This window comes from Vidua macroura, chromosome 2 (genome assembly GCF_024509145.1).
Source record: "Vidua macroura isolate BioBank_ID:100142 chromosome 2, ASM2450914v1, whole genome shotgun sequence".
NCBI lineage: Eukaryota > Metazoa > Chordata > Aves > Passeriformes > Viduidae > Vidua > Vidua macroura.
The window spans coordinates 71,130,073-71,157,958 of record NC_071572.1 but is presented as its reverse complement, the minus strand read 5'-3'; the positions used below and the strand labels follow the sequence as shown (position 1 = coordinate 71,157,958).

At 44.4% G+C, this 27,886-nt stretch overlaps 2 protein-coding genes across 7 annotated transcripts in view; one reads left to right on the top strand and one right to left on the bottom strand.

Moving 5' to 3' along the window:
• Positions 1-130: 130 nt before the first annotated feature.
• PLA1A (phospholipase A1 member A) lies at positions 131-20,905 on the bottom strand. Of its 4 annotated transcripts, none has more exons than XM_053971193.1 (12): positions 20,888-20,905; positions 15,632-15,704; positions 13,848-14,049; positions 12,747-12,924; positions 11,920-12,028; positions 9,025-9,126; positions 8,152-8,241; positions 7,132-7,299; positions 5,965-6,054; positions 5,402-5,510; positions 1,888-2,052; positions 131-600 (listed from the first exon to the last, which is right to left on the bottom strand). In XM_053971193.1, the coding sequence occupies exons 2-12, from the start codon at positions 15,702-15,704 to the stop codon at positions 516-518; spliced, it is 1,371 nt and encodes a 456-aa protein (XP_053827168.1). In that variant the 5' UTR covers positions 20,888-20,905; the 3' UTR covers positions 131-515. The 4 variants fall into 4 exon arrangements, with proteins under 4 accessions (XP_053827168.1, XP_053827167.1, XP_053827166.1 ...); XM_053971192.1 differs by lacking the exon at positions 20,888-20,905 and adding an exon at positions 20,459-20,541 and having other exon boundaries at positions 15,632-15,708; XM_053971191.1 differs by lacking the exon at positions 20,888-20,905 and adding an exon at positions 20,386-20,424 and having other exon boundaries at positions 15,632-15,708.
• The window catches only part of CD58 (CD58 molecule), a 21,854-nt gene continuing 14,525 nt past the window's right edge, over positions 20,558-27,886 (top strand). For all 3 annotated transcript variants that reach the window (XM_053971196.1, XM_053971195.1, XM_053971197.1), the window contains exon 1: positions 20,558-20,637. In XM_053971196.1, the coding sequence (XP_053827171.1) occupies positions 20,580-20,637 (58 nt within the window). In that variant the 5' untranslated portion in view covers positions 20,558-20,579. The remainder of the gene's footprint in view (positions 20,638-27,886) is intronic.

Sequence of the window (27,886 nt, the reverse complement as noted above, 5' to 3'; positions counted from 1 at the left end):
CCCTCTGAAAGCACCTTGTGGATGGGACCAGTGAGTTTCCCATTGGAGCCCTGGCTAAGAATGACTCCTTCATGTGCCAGACTTGGACCACACAGTTTCCCCGTGCTGAGGAAAAATAATACCTCTCACCTTTAATATGAACATTTCAGGACAGTTTAATATAAAACACTAATGAATTATACTAATACTCCCACTATAAAAAGAGCAATATTATCCACTCCTTCTTTCATACAGATTCAAACCTTGAGATTAAATGATTTTCCTGTCTCACTTTGAGAGCTGGTACAGAACCTGTGAGACAAAAGTGTCAATCCAGTCTTTTAACTGGAAGATTTTGCTATAACCAGTTAACCTTGTATTTGTCAATATGCCACACACTTCTGTTCCTTGACATCTTGCCCCTTATGCAGGGAGTAAAAAACCCATCCAGTTTTATGGTGAAAGTATCATCTGGGAGCAAAGAGCAGCAATAGGCTTAGGATTCCTTTCTGGTTCTGTTTATCCTGAAGGCAGAGCTAGGCACAAGCAGTAGGCAGCTCATACGAGATGTCTGTTTTGCTGGGGAGGGTGAGGCTCCAGGGCAGACATGACATTGTCCTGCTGTGGGAAGAGCACAGAGAAGTCAGACTGGGCATTGACAGGTGGAGATTGCTATCCTAACACAGAAGCAAGCAAAGTGCTGGACCCTGCACTGCTTTGCAAGGGATAGTGAATGGGGTGCTGTGCCCTGGCTGGGATGAACTGGCTGGAAGGATGGCATGGGCTTGTATTCTTCACCTTTCCCTTGACCTGAGCAGCACCACTGTTGCTCTGAGTGCTCCCTGCATAGTGACAGGAGCACCGTTGTGAGCCTGTGCAACTCTACAGCTTTCAGTCTGTATCAAAGCCAAGTCCAGTGCTTCCAGGAGTGCAGGTTAGCACCTCTTTCAGGCAATGTGCCTTGCTGTCCCATTCATAAGGGATAAAAACACATCCATCCCAACCCTGGAGTGCAACAGATGCTAGTAAGGAATAGCCCTTATTACTCAAGGGAGTACCTGGTATTTATATAGGATTGCCTTTTATCTTCTCCTATCTGGGCCTACTGGATATATTTTTACTGCCTAGAACTTCAGCCTCCTTACTGTCCATCAAAACAGAATTTGAACCTGCTTTGAAGTATCCACTAGCTTGCTTCAGCCTTGAGCCAGCATTTCAGAAGCAATGTGGATGGACAGTTTAATGTGTCAGTATAGCTGTTCTATCCTGCCTGCAAGAACTTTGGATCTGCAAGACTCCTGTCAAGAATATTGTATTATGGAGAAGACAATTTTCTCTCTCAGGATGAGAAGGACTTGGCTGCTTTTACTCCAGGAAAGGTAACTATGGCTGAAGGTATATATGTTACCATGTCTGACCTAGAAAATGCCAAAATGGTTGTCTATAGCCTTAGTGCTTTATAAACCTTGCTGTATAAGACACAGAAATATATTAGTGGTCTTCTGTTGTCTCATCCTGAAAAATGTTCACCTGTCATGTTTTAGATGGAGGCCCATTGTAGACAGGGGAAGATGGAGAGGGCAAACAAGGACAAAAGAATTCTAGTTAGTACAAGCTTTCGCCATGGTTTGTGACATAAGTATCTTCAAGGTGATGTGAGTTGCAGCCCTATTCCTTCCATGGCACGACACTTTTATCCTGGGGAAAGAATTTTAGAAAACTCCTAGAAAATCTACCTTTGTAGGTTTTCTCTTTCACAAATACAAAATTAGTTACATAGGGACACAGAGGTGATGGAAAAGACCTCTTTAAGTGTTTCCCTAAATAGGAGGAAAATATGCACTGCTTCAAACCACAGGGTGCATCCATAGGCTTAGTGCATCCCTGAATGACAATCCTGAGGCTTACCTGCTATTGAGAGGCAGTGGTGCTACACAGAACTTGCCAACAATGGATGGCTCATCCTTGCTCCAAAAAAGATTCTTGGGGATATACTTCAGGGTCACACTGTTTATCTGGCAGAGGGGAACTCGGTGGGCCAGCAGCCGTTTGCCTGTCTCCTGGTCCTTAGGTCTGCAAGGCAGGATGAGAGATGTGAGGGATGTGTTCGGTCAACCTGCAGACACAGTCCACGTGCAGATCCATGAAAACACTGGAGGAATCTTCAGTATTATTGTGAAGCCCTCACATAGTAAAATGGAGTGAGAAGATTCGTCTGTCAAAACAAGGCATTCCATGAGCATCTTACAGGCTGTCTCTCCACGTTTTGTCTCTGTATTCAGGAATATTGCTGTATAAATATCCTTCCTTCCATTACCAACTCTTCTTATTGTTGCATATTGATTGAAACACTGCTCAGCTTGCCACAGAGAGGTAAGTAGTAGGTAAGTCAACATCTATGAAATGGTGAATGGCATGGATGGGGACCAGTGGCAATCAGTACACAAACTGGGGTCCTCAAAGAAAGCTAAGAGGTGTCAGGCTCAAAAAGAATGCCCATTGCACAGAGTACCACTCCTTTCAAGCTGTTAAAATCCTTGCTTTGGGATGTTGTGAATGCCAGGAAGTTTATATGACTGTACAAGTCAAGGGAGGGGGACTGGACAGGTTTTTGGAATACAAAAGCTAGTAAATATAAAGATCTCATCTTTGGCTCTGAAAAGTCCCTCAGATGTAACTAGACAAAGGGAAACTCTTTGGGGAAGTATTGCTACATGCTTACATGGAGATTTTTTTATACTCTTCTGTAGCTACTTGCTTTTGATAATGTTGAAGGTGGAATGTTTGGATAGAGGGACCTTTGTCCATCCTATGCTCTTACCCAGGCAATGTGAACTGAGAAATGACAGAGGTTTGGTAATGAGCCAATGACCAGGGCCTAGTGAGTTGTGTGCCACAGATCTGTGCTGCCCAGGTATTTTAAGTCCCTTCTATGGAGTCCATCCAGGGGGCCTTGCACTTGATCTACTTGGCACCTCCTAGAGCATGGAGATCATTGATTTCCTTGTGCTCATGAAGAATGATGTGTGCAGCTGGCTTGGCATGAACCACCTGGGTGACTGTCTGATCAGCCACATGATGGCAGGGAAAGGGGAGAGGTGACAAAAGGGTCAGGAGGAGCCTACAATTCTGCTAACCAAAGTAACTCTCAGGCACTGGCTGACAGCAGCACTCACAGCAGCCAACCCACACCAGCACACCCAGTCCCTCCCTTAGACTGCAGCAGTAGTTGCTGGGGTTTGTGTGTCTGTGTCTGGCTTGAAGCTGCTAAAAATAAGAAGCATGGCAAAATTGTGGTTATAAAAGTGAATAATGGATAGCAAATGGAGGCCATTTCTCTATGGCATATTGTCCATGGACAGAGGAATGCAGTACAGTTAACCATGTTGAAAGAGCCACTCCTGGGACTGACACTTGGTCCAATCCTGCACAATGTTTGGATGGATTTATGAGACTTGGCTGGCTTCAGAGGTATGTTTTCTTGGATGTGGGGGATGATGTCTTGTGATGTGTAAGCACACAGCAGTGCAGCTGGGAAGTCCTGTGTAACAAACTCCTCACTCATCAGGCCCATGTCAGCTACTGAACCTTGGGGACATGTCTCTTGGGGCATTCTGAGCAACATGTGGGGAGGAGTAAGATTGGGATGGATATTTGGGAGAGGAGACGAGAAGGGCAGTTTGAGGCAAGACACAACCCATGTGAGTCCTTTGCTGAAGATCTGAGACTAGCTGAACACTCCCAAGTAAGTCCCTCTGCACTTCTGGGAAACTGCAGGATGAGATATACATGTCAGATCATCTGAGATAAGTCACTGATCAATCAGTGTCTCAACTGTGATGTGAGGATCTATGTTTAGATGCCCATTTGATACTCTGAACTTGACTGCACTGGAAGGCTGAGCTTTGCCTACAGTAGGGAAATTTGCCCTTTGCTACTAGTGGGAAATAAAAGGGATATCTTCAATTTTTTACTCTCAAATCTGTAGGTTTATTGCTGTAAGCAAATTTTTCGGTTTGGTCTTGTGCTTCTAAGAAAGGCATTAAAGAGAAACACAGCTGCTGCTCCCCCCCGCAGGGCAGCTCTGGATAGGTTACCCTGCTCTAACTCCACTGTCTCATTAAAACTGGAGGGTACAGCAAAGCCTCGGGATTGCCTGCCTGGCTCACTTCCTTTCTCTCCAGTGCTCACATGCCTCCTGCTGGACTCCCACCAAACCTAGTGTCCGACTGCTGCCAATGGAAGCACTGCACAGGTCCCGCTCTTACCTGGGCATTACTATTTCTTCCCTCCTGCATCTGTGGAAAAGGTACATTTGGCTTCCAAACCAGGAGGAGTTGAACAGACTGAGCTCCACCAGGCTGGAGTACAAACCCAAATTGTGGTGCCTGGCTGGAAATCTGTGACCAAGCATCTGCGTCACTCTGAAAAGTACCCTAGAGTGTGGCTTCCCCTTCCCCATTTCTCCCCCCTACCTCCTGGTGCCTATGTCTGAATCAGCAACACAATTAGGCCCAGGTCACAATATTTTGGCTTAGCAGTAAGGACTCTGTGGGAGCCAGTGCTGGAACCCCTGTGATCCCAGGAGAGCTGGCTAGGACTCTTTAGCAGGCTGCTTTCCTGCTTCCTGAGGCAGCCAGCAGCATGTGTTAGCTGCATTGTGGTTCCCAGTCCAGAGCAATGGGCAAGGAGTAGGAAGAAGTGAGGGAGACTCTGGGGAACTTGTTGTGGTGGGGACATCCCCTGGTGGCAAGAGCTGTGGAAGCTGTGGAGTCTGATCTTTTAATTCAAACACAGTCTGGTGGAGGGTGGTGCTTTCAAGAGGCATCTTTCTATCTACACAGTGGATCTTGGTCCCGTGCCCCTTCCTTTTGCCTGCAATGGGAGTGAGAGCATTGCTGCATTACTGCAGAGGCAGCAAGTACTAACACATTTCTGACTGTGCTGAGGTGCACTTGTCTCCTCTTTGCAACTGCTGCCCTCTTGGGCATCAAGAAAAGTGTCTAAGCCACCAAGTCCATCCCTCTGGAGCCTCTGGTGGATTGGGGTCTTGCTGTAAGCCACCCCTGTCTGCCAGAGCAGGGCTAATAACTATCTGAGAGTGATTGCAGTTTGAAGTGAAGCCAGGTCAGGGTATGGTGTGGAAAAGGAACCGGCGTAACCACACAAAAATATGCAAATCTGGGGCACCCAGAGTGTACCTGCTGCTTTGTGCACTTGGGAAAGATGTGGACCCAGTCAGGGTTACTGAGTAATGGTAGCACATGCCTGATTCTTGAAGGTATTTAAGGAAAATGTGGAGGGACTCAAGAAAGAGGATTGTGGTTCATCACTCAGGGAAATACACTGTTGCTGTGCTTTTCCTGAGATAAACATCCTTACTCATGGAGCTGGGAAAAAACAGGCATGCACTGTCACTCACATGGTGATCTTTGCTGTGTCCTTGGTGCTGTTGCTGCTGAAACTGATCTCAATGCTGGTGACTCTGTTTCTTTTCTTCTGCAACTGGAACTCAACCAGGCTGTGGTATACTGAGCAAGAAGCAAAGAATGTGGGTGTGAGGACATGTACTATCTGTAGGACCTGCCCATAACAAAAGAGGGGCTCTAGCACTCATTCCCTGGCCCCACCAGCAGAAAAGATTAAACAGACATAAGAAAGAATCAAGTCTCTGTGCTATGTGAGGCACAGGGGGCATGTCTGTATAGCCCAGTGTGGACAGGCATTTTCAATCCCTTTTACTTCAGCCCTGAAAACACATGTGGCTGTGTTAGTTCAGGGCTGTGGCCACACTAAAAAATCTGTTGGAAAGAGCTTTATGGAGGAGATGTGCAGAGTTATTGCTCTTCAGGGGTGTGTCTCAGACCCCATGGCCCACAGCAGCTGCCTCTGATGGGGTAGTGTGCTGTAACTACCTGGGCTCCTCAGAGGATCTGCCTCATTGGCCAACACCCCTCTGTCTCCTTTTTCTTTCATGCTACTTACCACAGAATGGGGCTGAAGGACTGGTCATTAAAAAAACTTTCACTTCCTGGGGCAGTCTGCTCATGTTGACACCTGCCTGCTCCAGTAGGCCTGCAGGGGGAAATAAAGTCAGTGCAGGAAAAGCCATGAATGACAGAACAGAAATATAAGTAAGAAATATAACAGAAATAGAATATGTATCAGTCACCTCCTTTTCACCCTGCCTGACTCACCTGTCTTGGAGAACAGGTCCCTTTCTTATACCAGTGCAAATCAGAGCAAGTACAATTTTGTGGTGTCTGAGAGGTTAACATTCCCTCAGAAAACCTCCTCTGGCTACCCCAGGTAATCATCACCAGAGAACCTCTTGGTGGCTTTCTTTTCATTCCTCTGCTAACAAACTGTGCTGTCAGATGCATCTGTGCAAAATGATCAAGACTAAAGACTACCAAGTCAGGAAACTTAGTGCAGATGTAAAAGACAGTGCAAACAGAAGGAAAATTGAATTCCTTGGTCAAATGAGGGAACCACCATAACTCATGGCCTGCATCCTTGAATAGCTGGCAAAATGGTTTGGTGAGATGGTGGAAAGGTGGCTGATCTGAAAGAACCTATACCAAAAAAAGGCCTCTCTTTATGTTCCTCTGGTACCATACTGCAAATAGCAGCAGAGGACACTTCCTTTCCTCATGCCACATCCCAGTTTCAGAAGCCTAAAAGAGGCACCTATTACTTTCTCCCAGTCCAAAGAGTTCATCTTTCGAGTGACCATGGCAGAAATTTATGAAAAGGAATTGACTCAGCAACACTGAGTAGTGTAGAAGACTGGGACTTCAGGCTTGAACTAAAATTTCCAGCTGCTCCTCTAAACAAGACAGTTTTTTTTGAGCTGATTGCCCACTCGTTCTGGCAGGTGATTCTGGAAACACTCTTTCAACACATATCTGGGCCCTAGGAAATGTTTAACGATCAAAAATGTTCAAGATTTTGCTGTTCTACCCTGGGCAATATATGAGTTTTTATAGTGCATCTATGGAAGCCTGAAAACAAAACAACTTGTCACTCTTCCCAAACAGATCCAAAGCAAATCCTGCTCAGAGAAATCTGGACTACATCCTGTGTTCCTCACTGACACCATCAGGAACGTATTGTCATCTGCTCCGGGAAGGTCTCATGCTGGTACTGTACCTATTCTGGGACAGGAGGACAGGAAGGGTTTTGCACAGTCCAGGCAATGACCATTTAGAAAATCTTGATGACTTGCACAGGGGAACCCCAAGATGGGACAGGGATGGCTCAAGGCACTGATGTAGAGATGTATGGCCCGCATGTGATCACAGATCAGGAAGTTATAGCCTGCAAGGAAAAAATCAACCAGAGAAAAGCAGCCATGAGTGTTCCTATCAGCTTCAGGCTTTTTGCTCATTCCCAAGGAACTGGGAGTGAAGGAACACTCTTAGTGCAGTGATCACCTTCCCATTAATAACATTTTGTAGGGCATTTATGTGGCTACAAGCCCAGATCCCACTGCAAGAAAAATTCTGCAGGAAGTTAGAAGTGTATCTATCTCTCAGACCAAGTTCCTTGGAAGAGAGGGACCACAGGGCTGTCTTGTTTCTGTCAGTGTCCCATCAATCAGGCCATCAATCAAGATCGCTGTAAGGGAATGCAGCAGCTTTGACTCCTACCTGCACTGAAACCCCAGCTATAGGAAATGAGGTACTGTAGGTACCTCAGGAAAGCTGACCCTCAACACAGCTGACTCATATAGAACATATTTGAATGTTAATGAGTTCACACTGTTTACTGTGGAAAGTCCTCTTCTCTAGAAGAAAAGGACAGTAATTGTACGAACTGTCTCTCTAAGTAGACACAACTTTCAGCATGAAAACAAAAAGCAGCTTTTGTTAGTGCAACCTAAGAGCCTTTCTAGCAAAGTGTCATCTCTACTGAAGCTAGAGTTTTGCATCACAGAGAAGCATCACCAAAATCACATCTCTTGACAGCAGTGCTGCCAAGACACTTGATCTGTATGTGATTTTAATTTCACCTGCTTCTTGTACTGCTGAGAAGAGATGTGGGCTGTGAATATGCTTATTTCACTTTGCTGACTGCTCTGGCTGTAGCAAGAGGTGCTTGCCAAACAGCATTTTCACAGTCTGCTAAATGGCCATGAAAGCTCTCTGCTTGGCCAGAGAGTGTTCTTACCTGCAGAGATGAATCGGGGGCATCCTGGCTGATCTTTGCCTCCATTGACAAAATAATCGATGTGGCCTACAGGAATCCGGATCCCAAAATCTGAAAGGAGGTGAAATGCCACTTCATTCTCAGGCTTGGCTCTTCTGTAGGCTTTACCCTACATGTTGATGACAGGTCCCAATAACTGGTTGAGCATTAGTAGTACTGGAGCCAGCCCTAATGCTGTAGACATCAAGGCCAGATTTCCTGCTTCTACATGTGCAGGTTTGATGCATGGAGCAGAAAATGCTCTGGGCCCTGCCATCAAAACTGTGTCTTAACCACCAGCTCAGCAACTCTAGTTCTTGATTCTAAGTAAAGGAGAACTGACCACAGCTTTAATGTGGAGTTATGAAGGATAATTGAGAGCTGTGTTGGTAGAGGTTTTTGTGGTCTCCAGGCAAAAGATGTGACTCAAAGGCACCACATTATTCTTTAGCCCATGTGCTGCCTATGTAGCTCCTCAGTGCTTTAGGAAGTTACTCTGTTGTTGCACCAGCTCTGTTTGTCTGTTACTTTCCGACTGGGTGGCACCTTTCTTACATCAGGCAGGAAAAAACAAAGTGAGGCTAGATCTATAAATTCCCTTCAGGCAGTAAAAGTCATGCTGGGCTAGTTCTGCATAAACTCACTCTGTTGTAGCAATCTCCTCCTGTCTGTTGTTTGAAGTGCTCTGGGGTATGAATTCATCATCAAAGCCTTTCTTAACAAGAAACTTCCTCTGAGTGAACTTCAATTCATAGTAGTATGGCAAAAAAAGGGACAATGACCTACAGACTCCTTAGCAATAATGATGTCAGGAGGAACAGAAGGCCAGGCTGAAGAAGAGGGAAGCCAGCTTACTGTCAGCATCAGTATGAATGGCTTCCACGAAGAGGGCATCCCCAGGATCCAGGCGTTCCTCAGGGCTGGCTCTGGTGTACTTAGGGCCTGCAGGATCCAGGGCTGTAACAAAATCAAACACCTCAACAAGTACTCTTCAGCCACTCTCCTTCTTATTTCTGGACCAGTTATTTTATCTAGAACTTTAAAAATAGTGCTAGGCTGATATAATAAATTATTCTCAGGTCTCAGCGGTTAAGCTCCAGAATAGTTTCTGCCAGCGCCAACTTCCACTACAGCTTCCTTGCATTGTCCCTGCTGTTCCACAACATTTTGGCAGTGTTTTAACTAAAGGTTTTATGCTGTAAAGCCACGACTGAACCTTAAATAGCTCTGACAGAGTAGATGCATAATGTCTCTTGGAGTTTTGGTGAAATAGAATCAAACTTTTTAATGCCTTCCCAAATTGTACTGTGTGTATTAGCACTACAGTCTGAGAAATGTCACTGCAGATCAGCAGTTAGGTGGTCAATTCAGCACCCTGGCATTAACCAACTCAGGAATTACAGAAGTTTCATACTACCTAACAATTTTAAACCAAAGAGGCTTCTGAGCCCTTTCTCCACAAATTAAATTGAGTCTTTAGCAACTATCTACATTTTTGTCTAAAACTTGCTCCTAGAGCAACTTCTGTGGACTCAAAGGAACACAGAAAAGTATCCTTGGCAATACCAAGAAGCAGATTAAATTTTTTTTCCCTGAGGTTTATCCTGTTCTCATTTTATAGAAAAGTGGCCTCACAAGAATTTTTTTCACTCCCCAGGCAACAATAGTTTAGGAAGTACATCTTTTCCACATGCCATTTAACCTTGGAGCTGGCTGGTTTCACAGTTTTGGACTCAGTCTCATTAATTCTCTGTGGAGAAGGCAATATCAACAATATACAAATGGGCATGTCTGCATTTGTGAGGGGCAAGGGAAGGAGGAAAAGAAGGAAAAACCTTTTTTTCTTTCCATAAATAAAAGCTAAAAATAAGACTGTAAGGCTCTTTAATCTTGATATTCACAAAAAGCTGAGAGGTTTCCCACCCACTTCTACAGACCAAGTTGTAGTGAAAAGCTTTAAAAGATACTGAAAATTGTTATTTAGTGTGGCATAAAATTCTTAGTGAGGAGGCAGAAACCTAATATGAACATACACTTCAGCAAATTGTGGCTCAGGGGTCAAATTCCTGTGTGACGAATTTGTGAGGAGGCAGGAGATGAGATCAGGCATATCTTGGGTTTAACCCAACTGTCTTCAGGCTCCTAAAGCTGAACTAAAGCTCCTAAAGCTCCTAAAGCTGAACTGGAATCTGCAATTCCCAGTGTGCCTATGAAATTACAGGATAAACAAGAATGTGGAAAAGGGGTTGTATTTGAGCAGAGTTTAAAATGGAATAAATAAATCTACAGAGCTTCTATTACACGTGGACAACATAAAGGAGAAAAGTGTTTAACTCTGAACTTAATCACTGTGGTTTCATGGAAATGTGTCTGCTTCTGCTTATCTGAAGACATCACTGATCATAAAATTCTGGCGCAGGACAAAGGCTACTCCAATTTTCTCCTAATGTAAACTTTGATTCACAGCTTTAACAAGGGCTCAACACGAAATTCACTTCCTGTTAAGAAATGCCTGTATTTCATGTAGCATAAGTAGCTGTGAAAACTGAGCCAGCATTTCTCTGGACTGCCCAGCCAAGAGTGGAGTGAGACCCTTCCTGAGGATACCTTTGTGAGACAGACCAGCATGGGCTGAGGCCACACTGCTGGAGACTCTGTCTGTTCCTTCTTAGTGGCATTCCCCTCCCATCAAAATGAATCTCTGTCATTGGGGATTCCCAGAATTTAGTAAAACCCTTGACAATCTGATATGACATACAGTGCAGCCCCACTTTGAGGAGGGCTGATGGTGGTGTGTGGACTAGAGACCTTCCAAAGTTTCTTCTTACCTAAATGATTCTGTGACTTTATTCATGCTTCACACCTAAAGGCTGAACAGGTTCTGGGTGCACCAAAACCTCTAAATGACAGGATTAGCCTATAACCATTTTGCTCTGCAATTCCCCCAGTGGAGCCTTTTCTTCACACCCAGGAGTCTGGTTGTGTTTAAGGTCAGCTCTGATTTGGTACAGTTGTGTGGCATTAGACCAGCCTACCGTGAAAACAGCCAACTTGTGGGGGAGAACAGCAAGGAGCCTCAGCAGGGTACTCCCAGTGTTTGCTCAGGCTCTTGCATTTGTTCCTTGCCTGAGCTGTGTGGTAGGGATGCCATGCACTGGCCTTTGCCTTGTTGGTCAGGCTTGGTCCTGATTTGACTTCCCAGCTTGATCTTGGGCTTGCCTTATCACTACAAACTAGACTGTGGATGACCCTGGTTCCTGTCACTGGACTGCTCTTCTTGGCCACACTCTTCTTGCCCAGACACAGTAGGACTGCACCCTTGTCTGTGAGGTCACTGCCCACCTTACTGTCCCCTTGGCTCTCAGCTCACATTTTCTTGCACAGCAGCTCACTCCTGCTGCTCCCCCCACAGCTGCATTGTGGGCTTTAAGAACCACATGTGCATGGTATAATTTGGAAGCAAAGCTTATGAGTGTTGTGGGCTTTCATTAGTCATGAGGGCTCATACATTGCTAAGCAAAGAGTGTAGCAAAGGCGGAAGGACCTTTTTACAAATACTTGTGTTCTTTTGGCAGCACGGAGGGGACTAATGTTGGAAAGGCGCTGTCAGAATCTAGGAAGAAGCCCATAAGCTTGGATCTAGTGAGCCCTTATGAAATTAAAAGACTGCTTTGAATGACTCCCCTTTCTTGCTCTTTCATTCTCTCTCTTGTAGGGCAAGTGAGGACCCCAGACTCATTGTGGTGATACCTGTTATCCATCCCAGGCGACCACCGTGGAAGTGCCCCACCAGGCCCCCGACATGTGCTCCGAGGCTTACCCCAATGATGTGGATGGATGTCTCTGAGACTCCCAGGGCCTGCAGGGTGACAATAATACAAATTTTTTCTGTAGCAGAAAGGTGAAATACCCTGTCCCAGCCCACCCAGCAGCTCTGTAACTCTCCTAATGTGGGATTGCTTTTGAGGTGTACAGTGGGAAACTAAATACTTAAGGAAATTATGGCTATTGCACTTTCTGTTTTTCAGAACATTACTTCAGGTCCACAGATGCAAACCCAGCCCTAAACAGGTTTGTCAGCACTGCAAACATTTCATGGAGAGTTTACATTTAGCTGGTTAACACAAGGGTTCATCACCCTGATTGCAGAAGTCTTGTTCAGCTGCACTTTGCACAAACAGAATGGGACACATCTGGGTATTTTCACATACTGGGAAGTATATCTGAAGCCCAGAGCAAATATAATATAGCCTCAAATCTTACTCCCTCTAGCTTCCTGGACAAAATTTCTCAGAAGAAGAAGAAGACTGTCCAGTGAATATGGATCTGAGAAGACCCAAGCAGACTTTAGGTTTGTTCTGAACTGGAGAAGCAGGTGACAACTGGGAATTTTTTTCCAGAAAATGTCAAAACTCCGAAGGAAGAAGAAAAATGCTAGCATGCTCAAGCCTGGATTTAAAGAGGGGAAAAAGGAAAAATCTAGAATAAAAAAATCCACTTGTCCAACTCCTGGATACAGCAGGTTGGGAGCAGCTCCCTGGCTATGCTCCCTGAACTGGACATGCACAGTAGCTTACCAGGAGCTTGCTGATGAACTGTGAGATGGCGAGGGCCAGCTGTGTGACATTTTCCACTGCGGAGGGATAGGCTCCTGTAGACCCATAAACCCAGTCTACTGCGATCACATTCACCTGCCAGGTGTGCAGTATGGCTTGGACAAGCCCTTCAATCCAGGAAGGTTTGGTACCCAAAGCCCTGCGGAGTCATCAGAGACAAGGATGTTAGCTGTTCCCCAAGCAGGGCACGTACCACTGTGATGTTCACTGGTGCTGGGGCTTCACATGTCTCAGGGGAGGCTGCCAGACAGTGGCTGAAAGTCAGTTTTGGTGCCAGACACCCACACCTGGAATTTTTTTTTGCAGTGGTGTAATAACACTTTCCAGAATGCTCTGATTCGGGAGGGGACCACATATTTTAATGAATGAGAGAACATTTGCAGAGCTCAGGCTGAGATCTCACTCTCTCTGTGGTGATTCATTTAGCCACCACAGAGCCCACCTGGAGTAAGTGAGGTGACTGGGAACACCTGGATCCTTCTCTGCTGCTGCTGGCAGGAAGTCCTTGGCCAGATCACCTGGTCTTTCACTGCTACATTTCTCATCTCTAGACAATGAAAAATAAGAATCTATACCAAAGAATTCCAGGAAAACTGAGGAGGCTCTGTTTTGCCCAGTTCCCCTAATGCCATCTGGTGAAGAGGCTATTGGGCATGAAATCCAAGAAGACAATTTAAAGGGACAAGAATCTTAATGAAAAGACTTCTTAATGAAAAATGTTGAAAAAAGAAATAGAAATATGTGGGAAGAAAGAGAGAGACAGAAGGAAGAAAGAGAGAGAGAAAGAAAGAAAGAAAGAAAGAAAGAGAGAAAGAGAGAGAGAAAGAGAGAAAGAGAGAGAGAAAGAGAGAAAGAGAGAAAGAAAGAAAGAAAGAAAGAAAGAAAGAAAGAAAGAAAGAAAGAAAGAAAGAAAGAAAGAAAGAAAGAAAGAAAGAAAGAAAGAAAGAAAGAAAGAAAGAAAGAAAGAAAGAAAGAAAGAAAGAAAGAAAGAAATTTATACTAACTCACGCACTGTTTAATTTACCAGTGAAAACTTAGTTACAGTGCTCTTCTTTCTCTCACCTGAAGCCATGGATGATGATTTTGGTTTCCAGGCTGCTGTTGAAGCTGCAGTTCTTGATGCCATCATCAGCTGAAATCAGCTCTCCACAGCTGGGGCTTAAGGAAGTGAACAGAAGAAACTGGACCTTAAGTTTTCTGCCCCCTAGGAAACTGGCTCTCTGGAAGTCCATGCAGTGATGCTCTGTGCGTCTGTCTGTATTCCCTGCACAGGAGGGAGGGAGTGGCACATTTAGTCTGGGTCTGTGGAATGCGAAAAAAACACCCCTCATTCTAATTCATCAGGAAAATGAAGGTAGCAATTTCACTTCTATTGATAACGATTAAAACTATATAGAATAAATTAAAATGAGGCAATTCTGGAAAAACTTTACCTGACTGATAAAGTTGTTTCTGTCCTTTGATGGAATTCCAGCTCTGTCTGGGAAAATAACCATGGGTATCATACGAGCTTTGACTTCTGAAAGTTGTTTTACCATTAGGTGAGTGATATTTTGCTGGTTTTTTTTAAGCAAATTGGCCACCTACACCAGCTACTAAGTACTTTTATAGGCTGTTAGATCTTTTAAAAAATGGTTGCCAACAGGTAGTCACCACTGCATGGGGGGCTATTCAAATTCTGGTAGGCTTAGTAGAAGGTGCAAGTCTAACTGACAATTGCATCAAAAATCCAGAAGTTTGAGAATGCTGATGGTAAAACATGAGCATGCTGATGAAAAAATATGTCAAAGATAATTTCACAATTAATTAATTTACTTGATGAAAATGCTTTATGAGAAGGAAAAGGTTGCTGCTGGAAGGCACTTTGACCTAGACAAAAAAAAAATAAACATCCGACCTGTAGCTAGTAAAACACCTGAGCAAATTTAGGCTAGAAAGCAAGCACAAAAGTTCAGCAGTATGTGTCATCAGCAGTGTCACTTTAAGAGCTGGAATCCTGCTGCAATAACAATACATGCACCCTCCTTTCTGGACTGGATGAAGTGAAGCAGCCTTGATAAAATAATTATTCATTTATGTATTTTTAAATCGAACAACCAGTTTCCCAATTTCCCTCAGAAGATACTTTACACCAGCTAGACAAAACATGGCCTATGGGTCAGCCCAAAGGGGTGAGATTCAATATTCAGATTCCCCTAGAAGGATGTGACTATCCCTCACTGTTGTTTATTCAGTCTTCCTGTGCACTGACAAGGAAGAAAGTGATATTTTTATAGATCAGCTTGGAAAAAATGTAGGTCATGAGCCAGTCTAAGTAGCAAAAGTGGGTCCAGTGCCAGCATAGTGAGTGTCAGAAATGGCATAAGATGAGGGGGATCATCAGGAAAGGAAAGGTAGGAGGTGCACTGCAGTGAAGCTGCAGGTGATGTGGGACTATAGATGTGATCACTAAGGCAGTCTCATCGACAGTACAATCCAAGAAAGAAATGGAAGTGTGGCATTTGTTTATTTTTCTCTCAGCTACTGCAGATCACACTTGCTGACCTTTTGAAGCAATGTAGCAAAGATGCCACTGCCAGAGGCCAAGTGGTCCCTTTTCTGCATCCTTACACTTCAGGTAAACCTGGATCATTCTTGTAAATCATGTTAATGGAATTAAATCACTGAGGGTGATTGAATCAAAGCATAAGAGAAGAAAGGACCATTCTTGCACCACTTTTTCTCCCCAGAACCTAACAAGGTTATTGCCAGGACCTCTTGACACACAGCTTGTTTAGGGAGAATTGAATTCAGATCCTTCTATGTAAAACCTTCAATCCCTTGCCAGGCAGTCCTCTTTTTCTTACCTGATTGTGCTGAGCTGGGCAGCAAGAGGAGAGCAAGAACCATGAGCAGTTTTCTCTTCTGATCTTCAACCATCTTCCTGTTTGTCCAATACAAGTATAAGGATTGTACAGAGGAAAACCAGCTGTGGTTAATGATCAGCTTGACTCTGTAATGATCAATCAGTCTGTGCACTTTTGGGAAAATGACCTGATTTGGATTTTGAGCAATTACCTCTACTCTTATTTAACCATTAGTCAAAATTTGAAGCAGAGGCTTCAATGACTTTTTGGTTAAAGGAGATGTTGACCTTCCTTTCCTCTCTACCTCCCTTTCCTCAAGGGAAACTTCTCACTTCAGAAATCAGCCAGTGAAACCAGTCCCAGCAAACAACAGAGTTACAGTGCTTTATCCTTGCTACCTAGACCTTTTTGCCAAATTCTGACTAGGGATGCTGGATTATCACAAGGTTTCACAATAAGTCCATACCAGGAAGATTCATATCAGCCTTGCATCATATTTTCCTACTGCATTGCTGTCTTTCCTGTATTTCTGCTTTTTGTCAGATACCTGTAACAGTCTAAATAAGGCAAAACAGTGGATTACATCTGAAAAGTCAGGGTAAAGGCAGGCTAAAATGTAACTGGTGATCATATCACCATAACATGCCCAGACTACATTTCTTAGGGTGGGGGCACCCTTCAGTAATGCACCAGCATCATAAGCATGCAAATACTTAACAAATACCTTTGAATAAAAAACTTTACCATTTTAATGTATACAGATGGAGAAGCATATGTGCACACCCAGATGTGTAACATGACACTGATGATGTGGAGGTACCATATTCCTGGACCTTCAGGTAAGGACACACCTGTATCCTCTGTGTTGGACAAGGCAGCTTTGCCTTTGGCTGTGCTAAATGGCAGGAAGGGTAATGAGCAAAGTACTAATCTACAGTGGCTTAGCTGAACAACCAAATTAAGAAATTTCTTCAGTCTGATCAGGAAGATGACCAAAGATATTTCAAAAAGCATCAGACACTACTTTTCTTTAGAGATATTGGTGATAGCAATGATTTCCTTACCCCAGTTTGTTCCAGCTGAAGGCTTTGGCGCTGTTTTAGGCAGAAGTTCATTTTATTTCCAAATCTTCTGAGATAAATTTCTCCAGTTTTCACTGAAAGTCAGACAGCCTTAGCTGCCTGGCCTATTGAAGGAGGACTATTGAACCTCACCCCAACTGCATTCTCTCACATATACATACTGACATACCTTATGACCCTGAAGTACTTGCCTCCAGGAGGAAGCTGGCTTATTGTCAGAGAAGCAGGTCCTCAGTGTCTCACAAATATATGCCCGAGTTTGTCAATCCAATCAGTTTTCCAAGATTGAAAACTGCAATGCCAATAGCCATCTCCTGGCTTCCAGCCCATGCTTCATCTTTCCATCCCCAGCATCAGATTCATCTTATTTTATCTTACAATTCTCAGATTGTAAGATAAAGCCTGGGTACTCCAACAGGCCTATTCCCTCTTTGCCAAGTCCTATGGAAATTTTGAAATGCCATGTAATATAAAGCAGGCACCAGTATTACAGCCTTAGAGTTAATCAAAACTTTGGCCAAGATTTGCAGATTTGGTTTTATTTTGTGTATTTGCAGAACTGTTAAACAACATCCTGGTGTTTAACAATTTTGTAAATGCACAAAACTGGTGTTTTTTAAAAAAGAAATGTCTTTTAAATTGTCTACTAAATCTGAATTCTCAGATTTATTTATTCCTGGATTTTTTTTTCATTACAGCAGCACACAGTGGCAATTCCTTATGCAAACAGCAAAAGCCACTCAAGTTACTCTGTGCTTAAAATGCTCTTACTAAGTACAGTTATTTTGATATAAAGGGTTTTCTTTTTATTGCTTGTGAACTTAATTACAGAGTAATTACAATTATATTAATTCAGAAACTTAATGCCACTTATTTTGCTTCCCAGTGGGGGTGATTATAATGACAATGGGAGCACTGTTGCAAAGACTTCCAAACCACTTCAGATTTCTTTTAACAGTCCCTTACAGAGAGCAGTCATGAAGCACAGTGTGATTTGCTTGAGAATGTCAGGGATAGTGAAAGCAAACAAACTTGATTTAGTGCACAAATTCTCTTAATTAAAAAGCAAATTTTAAAAATGTGCTGTCTGCACATTCAAGCCAATGCTGAAAGTGTCCAACTTAGATGAAAGTGGTGAGTCTCCTCTCACAAAGCAACAGCCGGCAGAGGCATATAAGCACTGCAAATAGCCAATGGTCAAGTGGAAATCGGATCATAGGAAAATTCACGTAGCCTGGAAAACTAATTTTTGATACTGGAAATGCAGTTGGGGTAGCAGCACCAGACCTTGGGGGAAACCAAGTGTGAGCTAAGCGAATGATGACTATTTAAAACCTCTCCCTGTGGAGAGGTTTGCATTCAAAGAAGCGCATGAAATACACCCAGCGCTTAGCTCACTGTTCATTAAGTTCTGGATCCCCCTTACTGCTGGAATACTTGGTCTCAGAACTCCTGTATTTTCTGTCATTTGCCTGTGAAGTAGAAACCATGGCTCTGTGTTAAGCATGCAGACTCCTGTGTATTGTTTCCAGGATTGACAGAGGAACCAGGATTAGTTCTCATCTCAACAAAAAGCAATTTGGTTTGACCCCAACTTCCTGAGAAAACTCACTTCCTTGTCAAACCACGACAACCTCCCTGCTTTCAGAAGTATGTCCTAGCAATGACAGAGCAGGAAGTAAACATCAAAGATTGTCTTGGTAACTGAGGAAGGGAAAATAGGGGCAAGTCTGCTTGGGTACTCTGTCAGGAAAGGAGGAAACCCAGCCATCTGAGCCTTTTTTGAGTTCTTTCTGGATCTTCCACCTGGTATGCCTGTATAAGTATGCATAAGGAAGAATGTATCCTTACCATGTACTACCAAGTAGAAGAGCCTAGGTGAGGGCACCAGCCTCCAGTTCAAGTTTCTCTCTCAGTTTCTCTGCCCTGTGAAGCCATAATCATCTTGTACAACGTGGAACAGCTCAGTAGGAAGAACACAGGCCTGCCTTAAGTGCATGTGGGTGACCTCCTGTGGTTCCTTCCATCCTAAAATAACCTGTTTCAAAGTGAAACTGTCTGCTTCAGGTTTCTCTCTCCTAACCTCAAAGATTTCATGACCTACAGGGAAGCTGTAGTGTGCAAGCATCCTCCCAGCAACAAGATTCTATCCCAAGCCTCTGACATCTTGGGAGGACACTTTACCTGACAAGAGGATGAGTCAGCAGCAGAGAACATGTGCTTCTGCCATGAGAGTGCTGCAGGAAGACAGCCATGTTACATTTCTGACGTAAACACTGTGACTTGGAGCCTTTACAGGGTAGGGAGCTCCCTTTGACACTTTGACACAGAGATTAAGAACAGAGGGGACAAGGTTACCGAGGGACAGAAAGGCTCCATGTGGGTTTCTGTCACTGAGCAGAAGGAATTTATGGGATGGGCCCGTCTCCATTTGTGAGTTACATGTCATGGCATTCCAACAGAGCTATGGAGAAAGGATCAGTATTATTCTGTTTTTGTAAGAACTGAATGAGACAGCATTGCTCAGCTCAAGATGCAGCGTCATTCCAGCTCATGAAGGCTGCAGCCTTCAGTGATGAGTCAAAGGAGCTTAGAGTAGCTCCTAGAAGGAGGGGAAAAAAAAAATCCCTCAGAGTTGGAAAAACTGCAGTGTTTACTCTGGTAGGCCCTCTGCTTGGAGATATCCATGGCTGCCAATTATTTTTCTGATTGTTTTGTGTGAAGTGCAAAGCTGAGGTCTCTCAAAGGGGTGGTGAATAGCCCGACACGGCTGCTCATTAGTGAATGTGGGGGCCAAGTGTACTGGGAGAAATCTGACTGAGAGATAAACCTGTGGTGAGAGCCTCCCTCACAGCACTGTGCTGTGCTGGTGTTCCCCAGGACAGACAGACAAGCTGCTGGGAGCTGAGCATGCTTTGGGGCTGTAAGGTCTGCACCTGGACTCTTCTGAGCTGGAGTACTGCACTGGGGAGTGCGATGCAGGCAAAGAAGGTTTGAAACATCCACTCACAGCAACTCACTGCCATGAGAGGAAAGCTGGCTCACAACTGCTACTGGACTATTTGTCAGAGCAGCAATTTTTCAATACCTGCCAAGTACTTATGTTTTCCAAACTGCGGTAGAAACACTTTCTTCCTCAAAAACACTCAATAGTGTCAAGAGACCAGTCATTCATGAAAGAGAATCTAAGTGGGTTTGAGTTTTGTGAATGGGCTGCTTAGCAGCTGGTGCCAAAGAAAGCCCCTCGAAGTCAGAGTTGGTTTCTGTTCTATTTCTTTTCCTTCACTCCCCTCCCCCAGAGATCAACCTCACCTTGGGTGGAACAGGAGAGCATGACCAGGCTTAGCCTTCAGCCCACCCCTCAAAAGGAGATATTACCAGGTGTCCCTCGAAGTGAACAGTGGACATTTTTGGGAGCATAAGTGTCAAACACCAGGAAGCCCCAGAGAGTATTAGGGGCTGCAGCTGACCCAAACTATTCTGGGATCATTTTCTGAGGTGGCGAGCTGTGTGCCACCTGCTGAAATTCGTTCTTCACCTAATCTGCGTGGCTCCCACTCCCCACTAAATTGATTTACTTTCAGTTTTTCAGTCATCAGAGCTGAACCTCCCTGATGTAAGAGCAACGCGACAATTTCCGTCGCCAGAAGTTGCGCCCCACAAACCACAAACCCCTTTCGCTGGCACTCCGAGGCCATGTATGGCATCCGACACCGCACAGGAGGCTGAAACCCCTCTTCCTCACCGTCCCGGAGTTCCCAGAAGAAGCGCCTACGGGGCCCTCCCAGCGGAAGCTGCCGCCGGCAGTGGGGTGGGACGGGACGGGGCGCGGCCGCTGTCGGGGTTTGCTTTCTGCCTGAGCAGTGATGGTGTGGGCACCCATGTGGCTGCTGGCTTCGTTCCTGTGCCTTTCGCCCCTCCTGGGTAAGCTGTGAGAGGGCGGTGGGGCCCCTTCCCGACTCCTTCGCTTTTCTTCCTCTCTCTCTCTCTCCCCCTCCCTTCCCTCTCTCCCTCCCTCCGTGCTGCCCGGGGCAGCGGGAGCGGGGCATCCTCGGCCGCCGCTCCCCGGGCGTTCGGACGGGCTGGTTCCGGGGGCGGGCGCGGCAGGGATTCGGGAGGGCAGAGGGGTCCCGAGGTGCCCGGGGAGCTGCCCCAGCAGCCGCCAGCCCCTGACTTGCCCTGCGACAGTGGCTCCCTGGCGAGACGGGCGTCCCCGGCCGCTCGCTCGCTGCCCTGCCCTGCCCGGGGGCGGGGGGCACAACCGGGCCGCTGCTTCCGTCCCGCGCCTAAAACCAGAACTATGTGTTGGCCTATATATCGGCCATCCGCACGGGCAGGAGCTCCCCACCCTATTGTCGGCAGGCTCCTGTGCCCCGTTTGTTTCAAACTTGTGTTAACGGGAAGCTTGGGATGTGTGCGATTTTTGTGGTACAAGTAAATGACTACTGTTAACTTAAATGATAACTATTAACAAGTGATGATTACTGTTGAAATACTAGTCAAAGGCCTTCTTAATCCAAATGCCACTGCTGTGCCTTAGGAGCATAATCCTTACACGCATAGGCTTTGCACTGGGCTGTGAACATGAGAAGTATAAACAAAATCTGTTCGTTTTTGATTTTTTTTTTTTTTTTTTAATTTGGGAGTTTCCTGAATGTGCCTAAAATAGGAGCTATTGTATCACCCTGTTTAAAAAGGAACTTCTCTGCTGCTGAGAGTTCAGAGCAACTCCCTGCGATTTCCTCCTCATACTATTCCTGAGGTCTTCAATTTGCTTTATTTAATTGATATGGAGAGATCCTGTTCTGTAAGAGAGCATTGGGGGTCCCGGTGTGCAGAGAGGACCGGTGGAGAAGCCGGGACACTGCGCACCTGCATGAGTCTGCCCATGTTAAGCCTTAGCTGCAATTTCTTATCTCACCTGCAGCGCTTTTGCTGAAGAGTTCCAAATGAGTGCCACTGAGGCATGATTAACTGAGTATCTTCTTGTAACTTTTTTTTTGTGAGTCAAGGCACTTTGTTAGCTTGCATTATGTAAGCTGGAGTGCTGCTTCTACTCTGCACATCTCAGTCCACGTGCTATAGATTTGCCTAGAGAAAAAAGACTCCAGGTTCCAAAGAACTTACAATTGAAAGGAAGAGGTGATGGTGCTTGGACAGCTGGAGAGGGTAATTGTGGCTGCAAATATCATAACATCCTCCTTTAGTGAAAAACGTAGCTAGTTCTGTTGTCTTCTCTGTAAAACTTTGATTCTAAAGTGGTTGATTAGGGCGGGAGATCAGGAATGCAAACACTTTACTATTGTTCACTAAACTGTATAGCTGTGGTTTCACACCATGTTCTTGTTTGTATGCTTGCATTATTGCTGTTATGTGTATGTTGACTATGTGTGAATGTTTCATGTTAATTTTAACAAGGTAAAATAATCCATCATCTCTCTATGTGAAAATCAAAACCCTGAAAGTCAGACTGATCTGCCCAAGTGCATGAAGTAAATCAGTAGCAGTTCAATTTGGCATGCCAATTTCTAGCCATGCAAACACCTGTTCTGTACACCAGGATGCTGTTGGTAGATCCTCGTCCTTTGTCAGCCTTCCCCTCCAGAATCCTTTCTCCATCCAAATTCAAAGCACTGCACTTATCCCAGTCACGTTGCTGAATGTCTGGGGTAGGGGAGAAGATGTCCTTCTTCATTCCCCTGTGGAAGCCAAAAGTTGCAGTGTCCAGAATTCCTACTCGCCACATAGGGATTCCTGCTTTTCACGATGCCAGGCCAAGTCAGTTTTTTATCTAATGAAACCTCAGACTTGTCAGTTGCAGCACAAAACCTCACCTCAAGGCTATGGAAGGACTTTGATTTTAGACCTACCAAGAGTATGCTTGTTCAGTTGTTGGAAGTTCAAGACAAAACTCTGTTCAGATTTGGGATCCTGCATATTGTATGTGGCTGGAAAGAAAGTCAATGTGATATCTGTGGCCTAGTTTGGAGAAGGAACCCACAGAGAGATCTTTTTGTCCTCCCTGTGGAGGAGGTGAATAAATAATACCACACCAACAGGGGGATCACAAGTGCAAGCCACACTTGTGAGGATGTTCTGTTGGAATGCAGATGGCGACCAAACTTGCTTTAGCTGCATCAAGATCCTACCCCAAAAGCAGAGGGGATATGGGAAGTAAGCTGGATATGTGAACTAGAGCATCTAGAAGCATTCTGCATCTGTAGTAAGGCTCATCTGAAAGCCACACATCTTTCAGTGTTTTGAGCATCAACTTTTTTTTATGCAGTATTAGTTCTTGCCTTCTAGTTCTTGCATATTTAGATATATTCCCTAATGCCAGTTTTCATTTTATGTTTGCATTAATGGTTGCTTTGTTTCTCAATTTAACTTCTTTATAAAAATTGATTTAAACTGAGAAAACCTGGTTCACTAAAAACAGAAGTTGCCATCTCCGGTACTGAGCATAGACTGACAACCTGAGAGCTGATAAAAATGATTTTTCTTTCAGACTTCTTCTGAAAGTGACTAGCATAGAAACCAAATTTCCCTCAGTGTGGATTTTTGTGTCTGTGTCATTAGGCAGTTCAACAAGTCTGGGCTTGCTTTTTTTTCTTACTATTTTTAAATTTCCTGTCTTTTTTTTTTTTTCTCTGTACACACAAATATATGCTCCTTTCTACATTTTTATAGATCAGAAAAGCATTGGGGTTGCTCAATGTTTCTTCTGTCTCTCTCCACTCCATGAGAGGTGTCATAGGAACTACACTACAAGGCCTTGCGATGAATGTAGGAAAATCTGGACTCCTAACAAATTCAGGTTGTTTGTGGAATGTGGTTATTTTGTGTGTTGTTACTGGAAATGTCAAACACAATATTAAATAGTATAAATGGAAAAATGAGTTATCAGCACTGTGAAGCTGACACCTGCTTATGTTGTCCTGTCCCCTTACTCTTGAATCTTCCTGAATAAACAAAGGAATTATAATCAGTTATAAATTCCTCAAACAGAGGGAAAAAAGTCAAACTAAACCTTTGCCCTCTGCTTAAAAACTCTTGACAAGAGCTGAGGTTGTTATGTCATATTAAAACGAAAATGAAACAATATTTTTGCCATTGCTATTTAACACTACAGAATGAACAGAGTGAAATTTTTTTCGATAGTTTCTTGCCTTAATGTAATTAATGGTCTTGGACTTTAGAAAGCCAATATCATCTCTGGATTGCATACACAGACTCCTTTGATCCTGGGTGTGTTAAAGGTGTTCATAAAAAATGGGTGTAGATTTGTTTATTTTTTTTTTTCCTTACTTGTCCTCCTGTCTGTTCTCAGCCTCAAGAGAGCCTTTTGGCTGTGTTCAGGGTAGTGGTACAGTGGGCTGGCTGGGTGATACAGGGTTTGTAAGAGACAGAGGTTGTAATTTGGAGTCTGTTTAAGCTGGTGTTGCCACAGGTTGAGAACAGTTCCTGTCTATGGCATCAATTTGTGACATCCTTTATCAATAGAACTGCAAAGATGATCTGGCTGAAAATGAACCCGACCGAAGGAAAGAGTTACTAAGACAAATCATTTTCTCAGTGCTGTTGATCACAGAGCCTACATGAAGATGTACTTGCACAGCATAGGAAGTGCTGCTGACTAGATGCTGGGAATAAGTAACCAGAGGATTTGGAATCACAAATGGTTTGGGTTGGAGGAGACCTTAATGATCATCCAGTTCCAACCCTCTGCCATGGGTAGGGACATCTTCCACTAGACCAGATTACTCAGAGTGCCATCTGAGCCAGGGATGGGGCATCCATTCTCTGGGCAACCTGGTCCAGTGTCTCTGGATTGCTTTCAAACAACTGCTTTTTTTTTATAGTTCAAGGCAGGCTTAAATGCAAGTCAGTTCTGTCTCTTAAGAAAAGCCTAGAGACTGTAAATAATAATCTGCCAGACTCAATGATCCTTCATAATAGTTTACCAGTGCTAAAAGTGGTGATTCCTAGTCCTCTCCCTCCCTGGCCTGTTCCAGTGCCCAACAGCCCTCTGGGTGAAGAACCTTTCTCTAATATCCAACCTAAACCTCCCCTGACACAACTCCAGGCGATTCTCTTGCATCCTGTCACGGGTCAGCACAGAGAAGACATCAGTGCCTGCCCCTTTTCTATGCTCTCACGCTCATTCTTCCACATTTTGCTCACATCTGCTCCATTCCATGCACGAGCATTGGTGTTCCCACAGTGAGTCACATCCAGAAATTACAGTCCTTCTGTGTGTTTTTTGTTGTTTCCTTAATTGGAGTGGGGATGTGTGTGAAGTACAATCTGTCAGCAGACAAAAAAAAAGGGAGAAGGAAGAATAGGTAAGTCATCCACATGCTTTTGGTCACCAGCATAGTTTAAAAATGACTGGGTAGCCTCTACATGGGAATGCTGCCTGTTGTTGGGCCCTTGCTGAGGGATATGTCTGAAGGTATGGATTTTGTGGTAGGGAGGGACCCAGGCCTGTTGGTAGGTGCCACCCTTGGGTCCTGCCTTTGCTGATGTGTAGAGCTCTGTAGCTGCAGTCCCATATTGTCCAGGAGAACGACATGCACATCTCTGAATGTGCTGCAGTATGCAGGAGAACACCTCTGATTTGGATGTTACATGTAGGATTTGAATTAATTCCTGCACAAATCTGATTTTATTTTGCAACAGCCTGGGCTGCTGCTACAGCTTATGGTCATCTGTGTTCTCTCTCTCCTGGCTGTGGCTTTTGCTTGTGCTTTTACACCATGGCTCTAAGTGCTTTCTCACTGGAGTTTGGGAAGTGAGTTGTGTTTGTGGCCTGTGGGGGAATTCAGAGGACTATGGTTGGTGAATATTCTCATAGTCCTTCTGGACTGAATATTTATTTCAGGGTTTTCTGCACCTGGTGGTTTTGAGGGTTAGGAGGGAACATAATTGTCTGCTGGTGGCAGTTGCTGGGGGAATTCAAAATTCTAAAAAACCTGAAGAGAGGGGTAGTTGGGAAGTTCCAACAATTAAAAGTCTACTCTTTAGAAAGTCCTACTCCTGAAGCAAATAGTTCGTTGCCATAAATTAATTAGTAAGGACTTTTCCACCCAGTTTCAAGCAGGTGGGATGTTAGTGTCTTAATGGTAATGGGAGAACCTAGCTGCTGCCTGTATAGACCTAATATATACCTATGTGCATTTCAAATAGGTATTTGAGACCAAAAATAATGATAGTCTTAAAAATAAAAAGAGCTTAGCTTACAGATGTTCTCCAAAATAACTAAGCTTTAGGTCAGCTCCAAGAAAAATAGTGAAGCAAGTCAAACCAGGTAGATAAATACAGTAATAAAGTGTTTATTGCTGGTAAATGAAGTATTAAGTTCTACTTAGTCTGAACTGAATATGGATGCCTTTAGCCTGCTAAAATGCTGAAAGAGTCCGAATTAGTCTGGGGAATATTAAAACTGGAGTACAGCACTGAGTTGTGTGGGTCTGGCTGCTGGAGAAGTGAGAGCAGAAGATGATGTAGACAGGGTGAGCTGGTGGTTTGCAGAAGAGGCTTTGCCCACACAATGCTTGCTCCTCTTTATCTGTGCCACTTTGAGCATGTGATTTGACTGGAAGGAAAGAACACAAAGACTTGGCATAAGAAGGATTTTGGAGTGGGTTTTAGGAGATACAGGAGCCGGTAGTCTGATGGTTTCTGTAGAGGCTACTGGAGCCCTTAGCACACCGCTATTTTGTTGTGTGACCTTTATCTTGGAATAATAGGCTACGATAAGAAGAGAGGGAGAAGGCAGAGAAATGAAAGAAAAGGCAGTTCCAAAAGAGTGTGTGAGAGAGTGTTTGGTTGTCACTTCTCCCCCTTTGCTCACCACTGTGGAATAGGAAATATGTTTCCATATAAAATGAAGTAGAAAAGATGGGGAAGGGTTTCTCAGGAATTTAGAAAACATGATGACACATATTTTTCCAGAAGCTCAAAGATGCGTGGTTATGAGCTTATGCAATATTTCTGTATGCTTTCTTTGAAAAAAGGAAGCTGATGGCACTGGGTGGGAGATTTCTTCACATTTTCACTAGACCAGTGAAACATGGACATAAACCCAGAGACGGGATGTTTTAACGTGGGAGATGACTGTTATCCTTGAGGAATAAACTTTTCCTTGTTCTGCTGCTAGGAGCCCTGAATGGGAGGAGCTCATCAGCTCCTTGCTGCCAAGCTTTTGTTCCACCAGCCAGCATGAAGAGAGTGTGCTGAAGACAGCAGTGCTCCCCTGTGCCATGCAGAACCTGTGGAGAGAAAATGTGGGGTTTTTTCAGCTCTGCTTTCCTTCAGTCTCACTCCTGGACTTGAAGAAGCAACAACTTTGCTCTCATAACTCCAGCCTAGCACTTATGACTAACTGAAAGAAAGTAAAGACATGGAGCATTTACCTGCATCAACACCCAAACGTAGGAACTTATGAGTGGTTGGCTGAGCAGTGGTGGCTGTCTTTGCTTGTGTTCTCAGGGCCCAGCAAGCAGCTGCTGTCCTTGCTGAAGGCTCTTGTCAAGAGGCACTGTGGTTTGGCTTATGCTGATGTCAAGGCACCACAGCCTGGTTGTGTCTGTGAGCTAAAGCTACTGAGAGGTAGAATTTCACAGTGGGAAGAGCAGGGAGTTTTTCTCCATACTAGGAATACCATAGGTCCTTAGGCAGTGAGGGATGACTTCTTGAGGAATATGTGCTCCTGGAAATTGTCTTTATGAAACAAAGGTCTCTAACAAGACTCCAGGCTTCATCAGATCGAAATAGTGTTCCACCCTACCCAGGGTCTTGCAATCTTGTGGTCTCCAGACAAAAAGTCTGGAGTTTCTGAGTTCTTTTTTCTTCTGGAAATCATTAATTGAGATAGGTGGAAAGAGATGCTCAAGTAAAATGTTTAAAATCTACCTGAACAGGGTAGAATACAAAGAAAGCAGGTAGGTAGTGTTGACAAGATGTGGGAGTTGATAGCTTACCCTGGTTACTTCTACAATCCCTGTGCCTGGAAAAGGAGACCATGTAGGTGCAGAAAACAAGAAGTTGCAACTCCAGTGGCGTGAGAAGAGTGCTTGCATGGGTAGATTGCAAACAAACTGGATAGTCTATAGAAGGTAAGGCATGGAGGAGACACGTGTGTGCAGTTCTCTAGCCAAGCACACGGAAG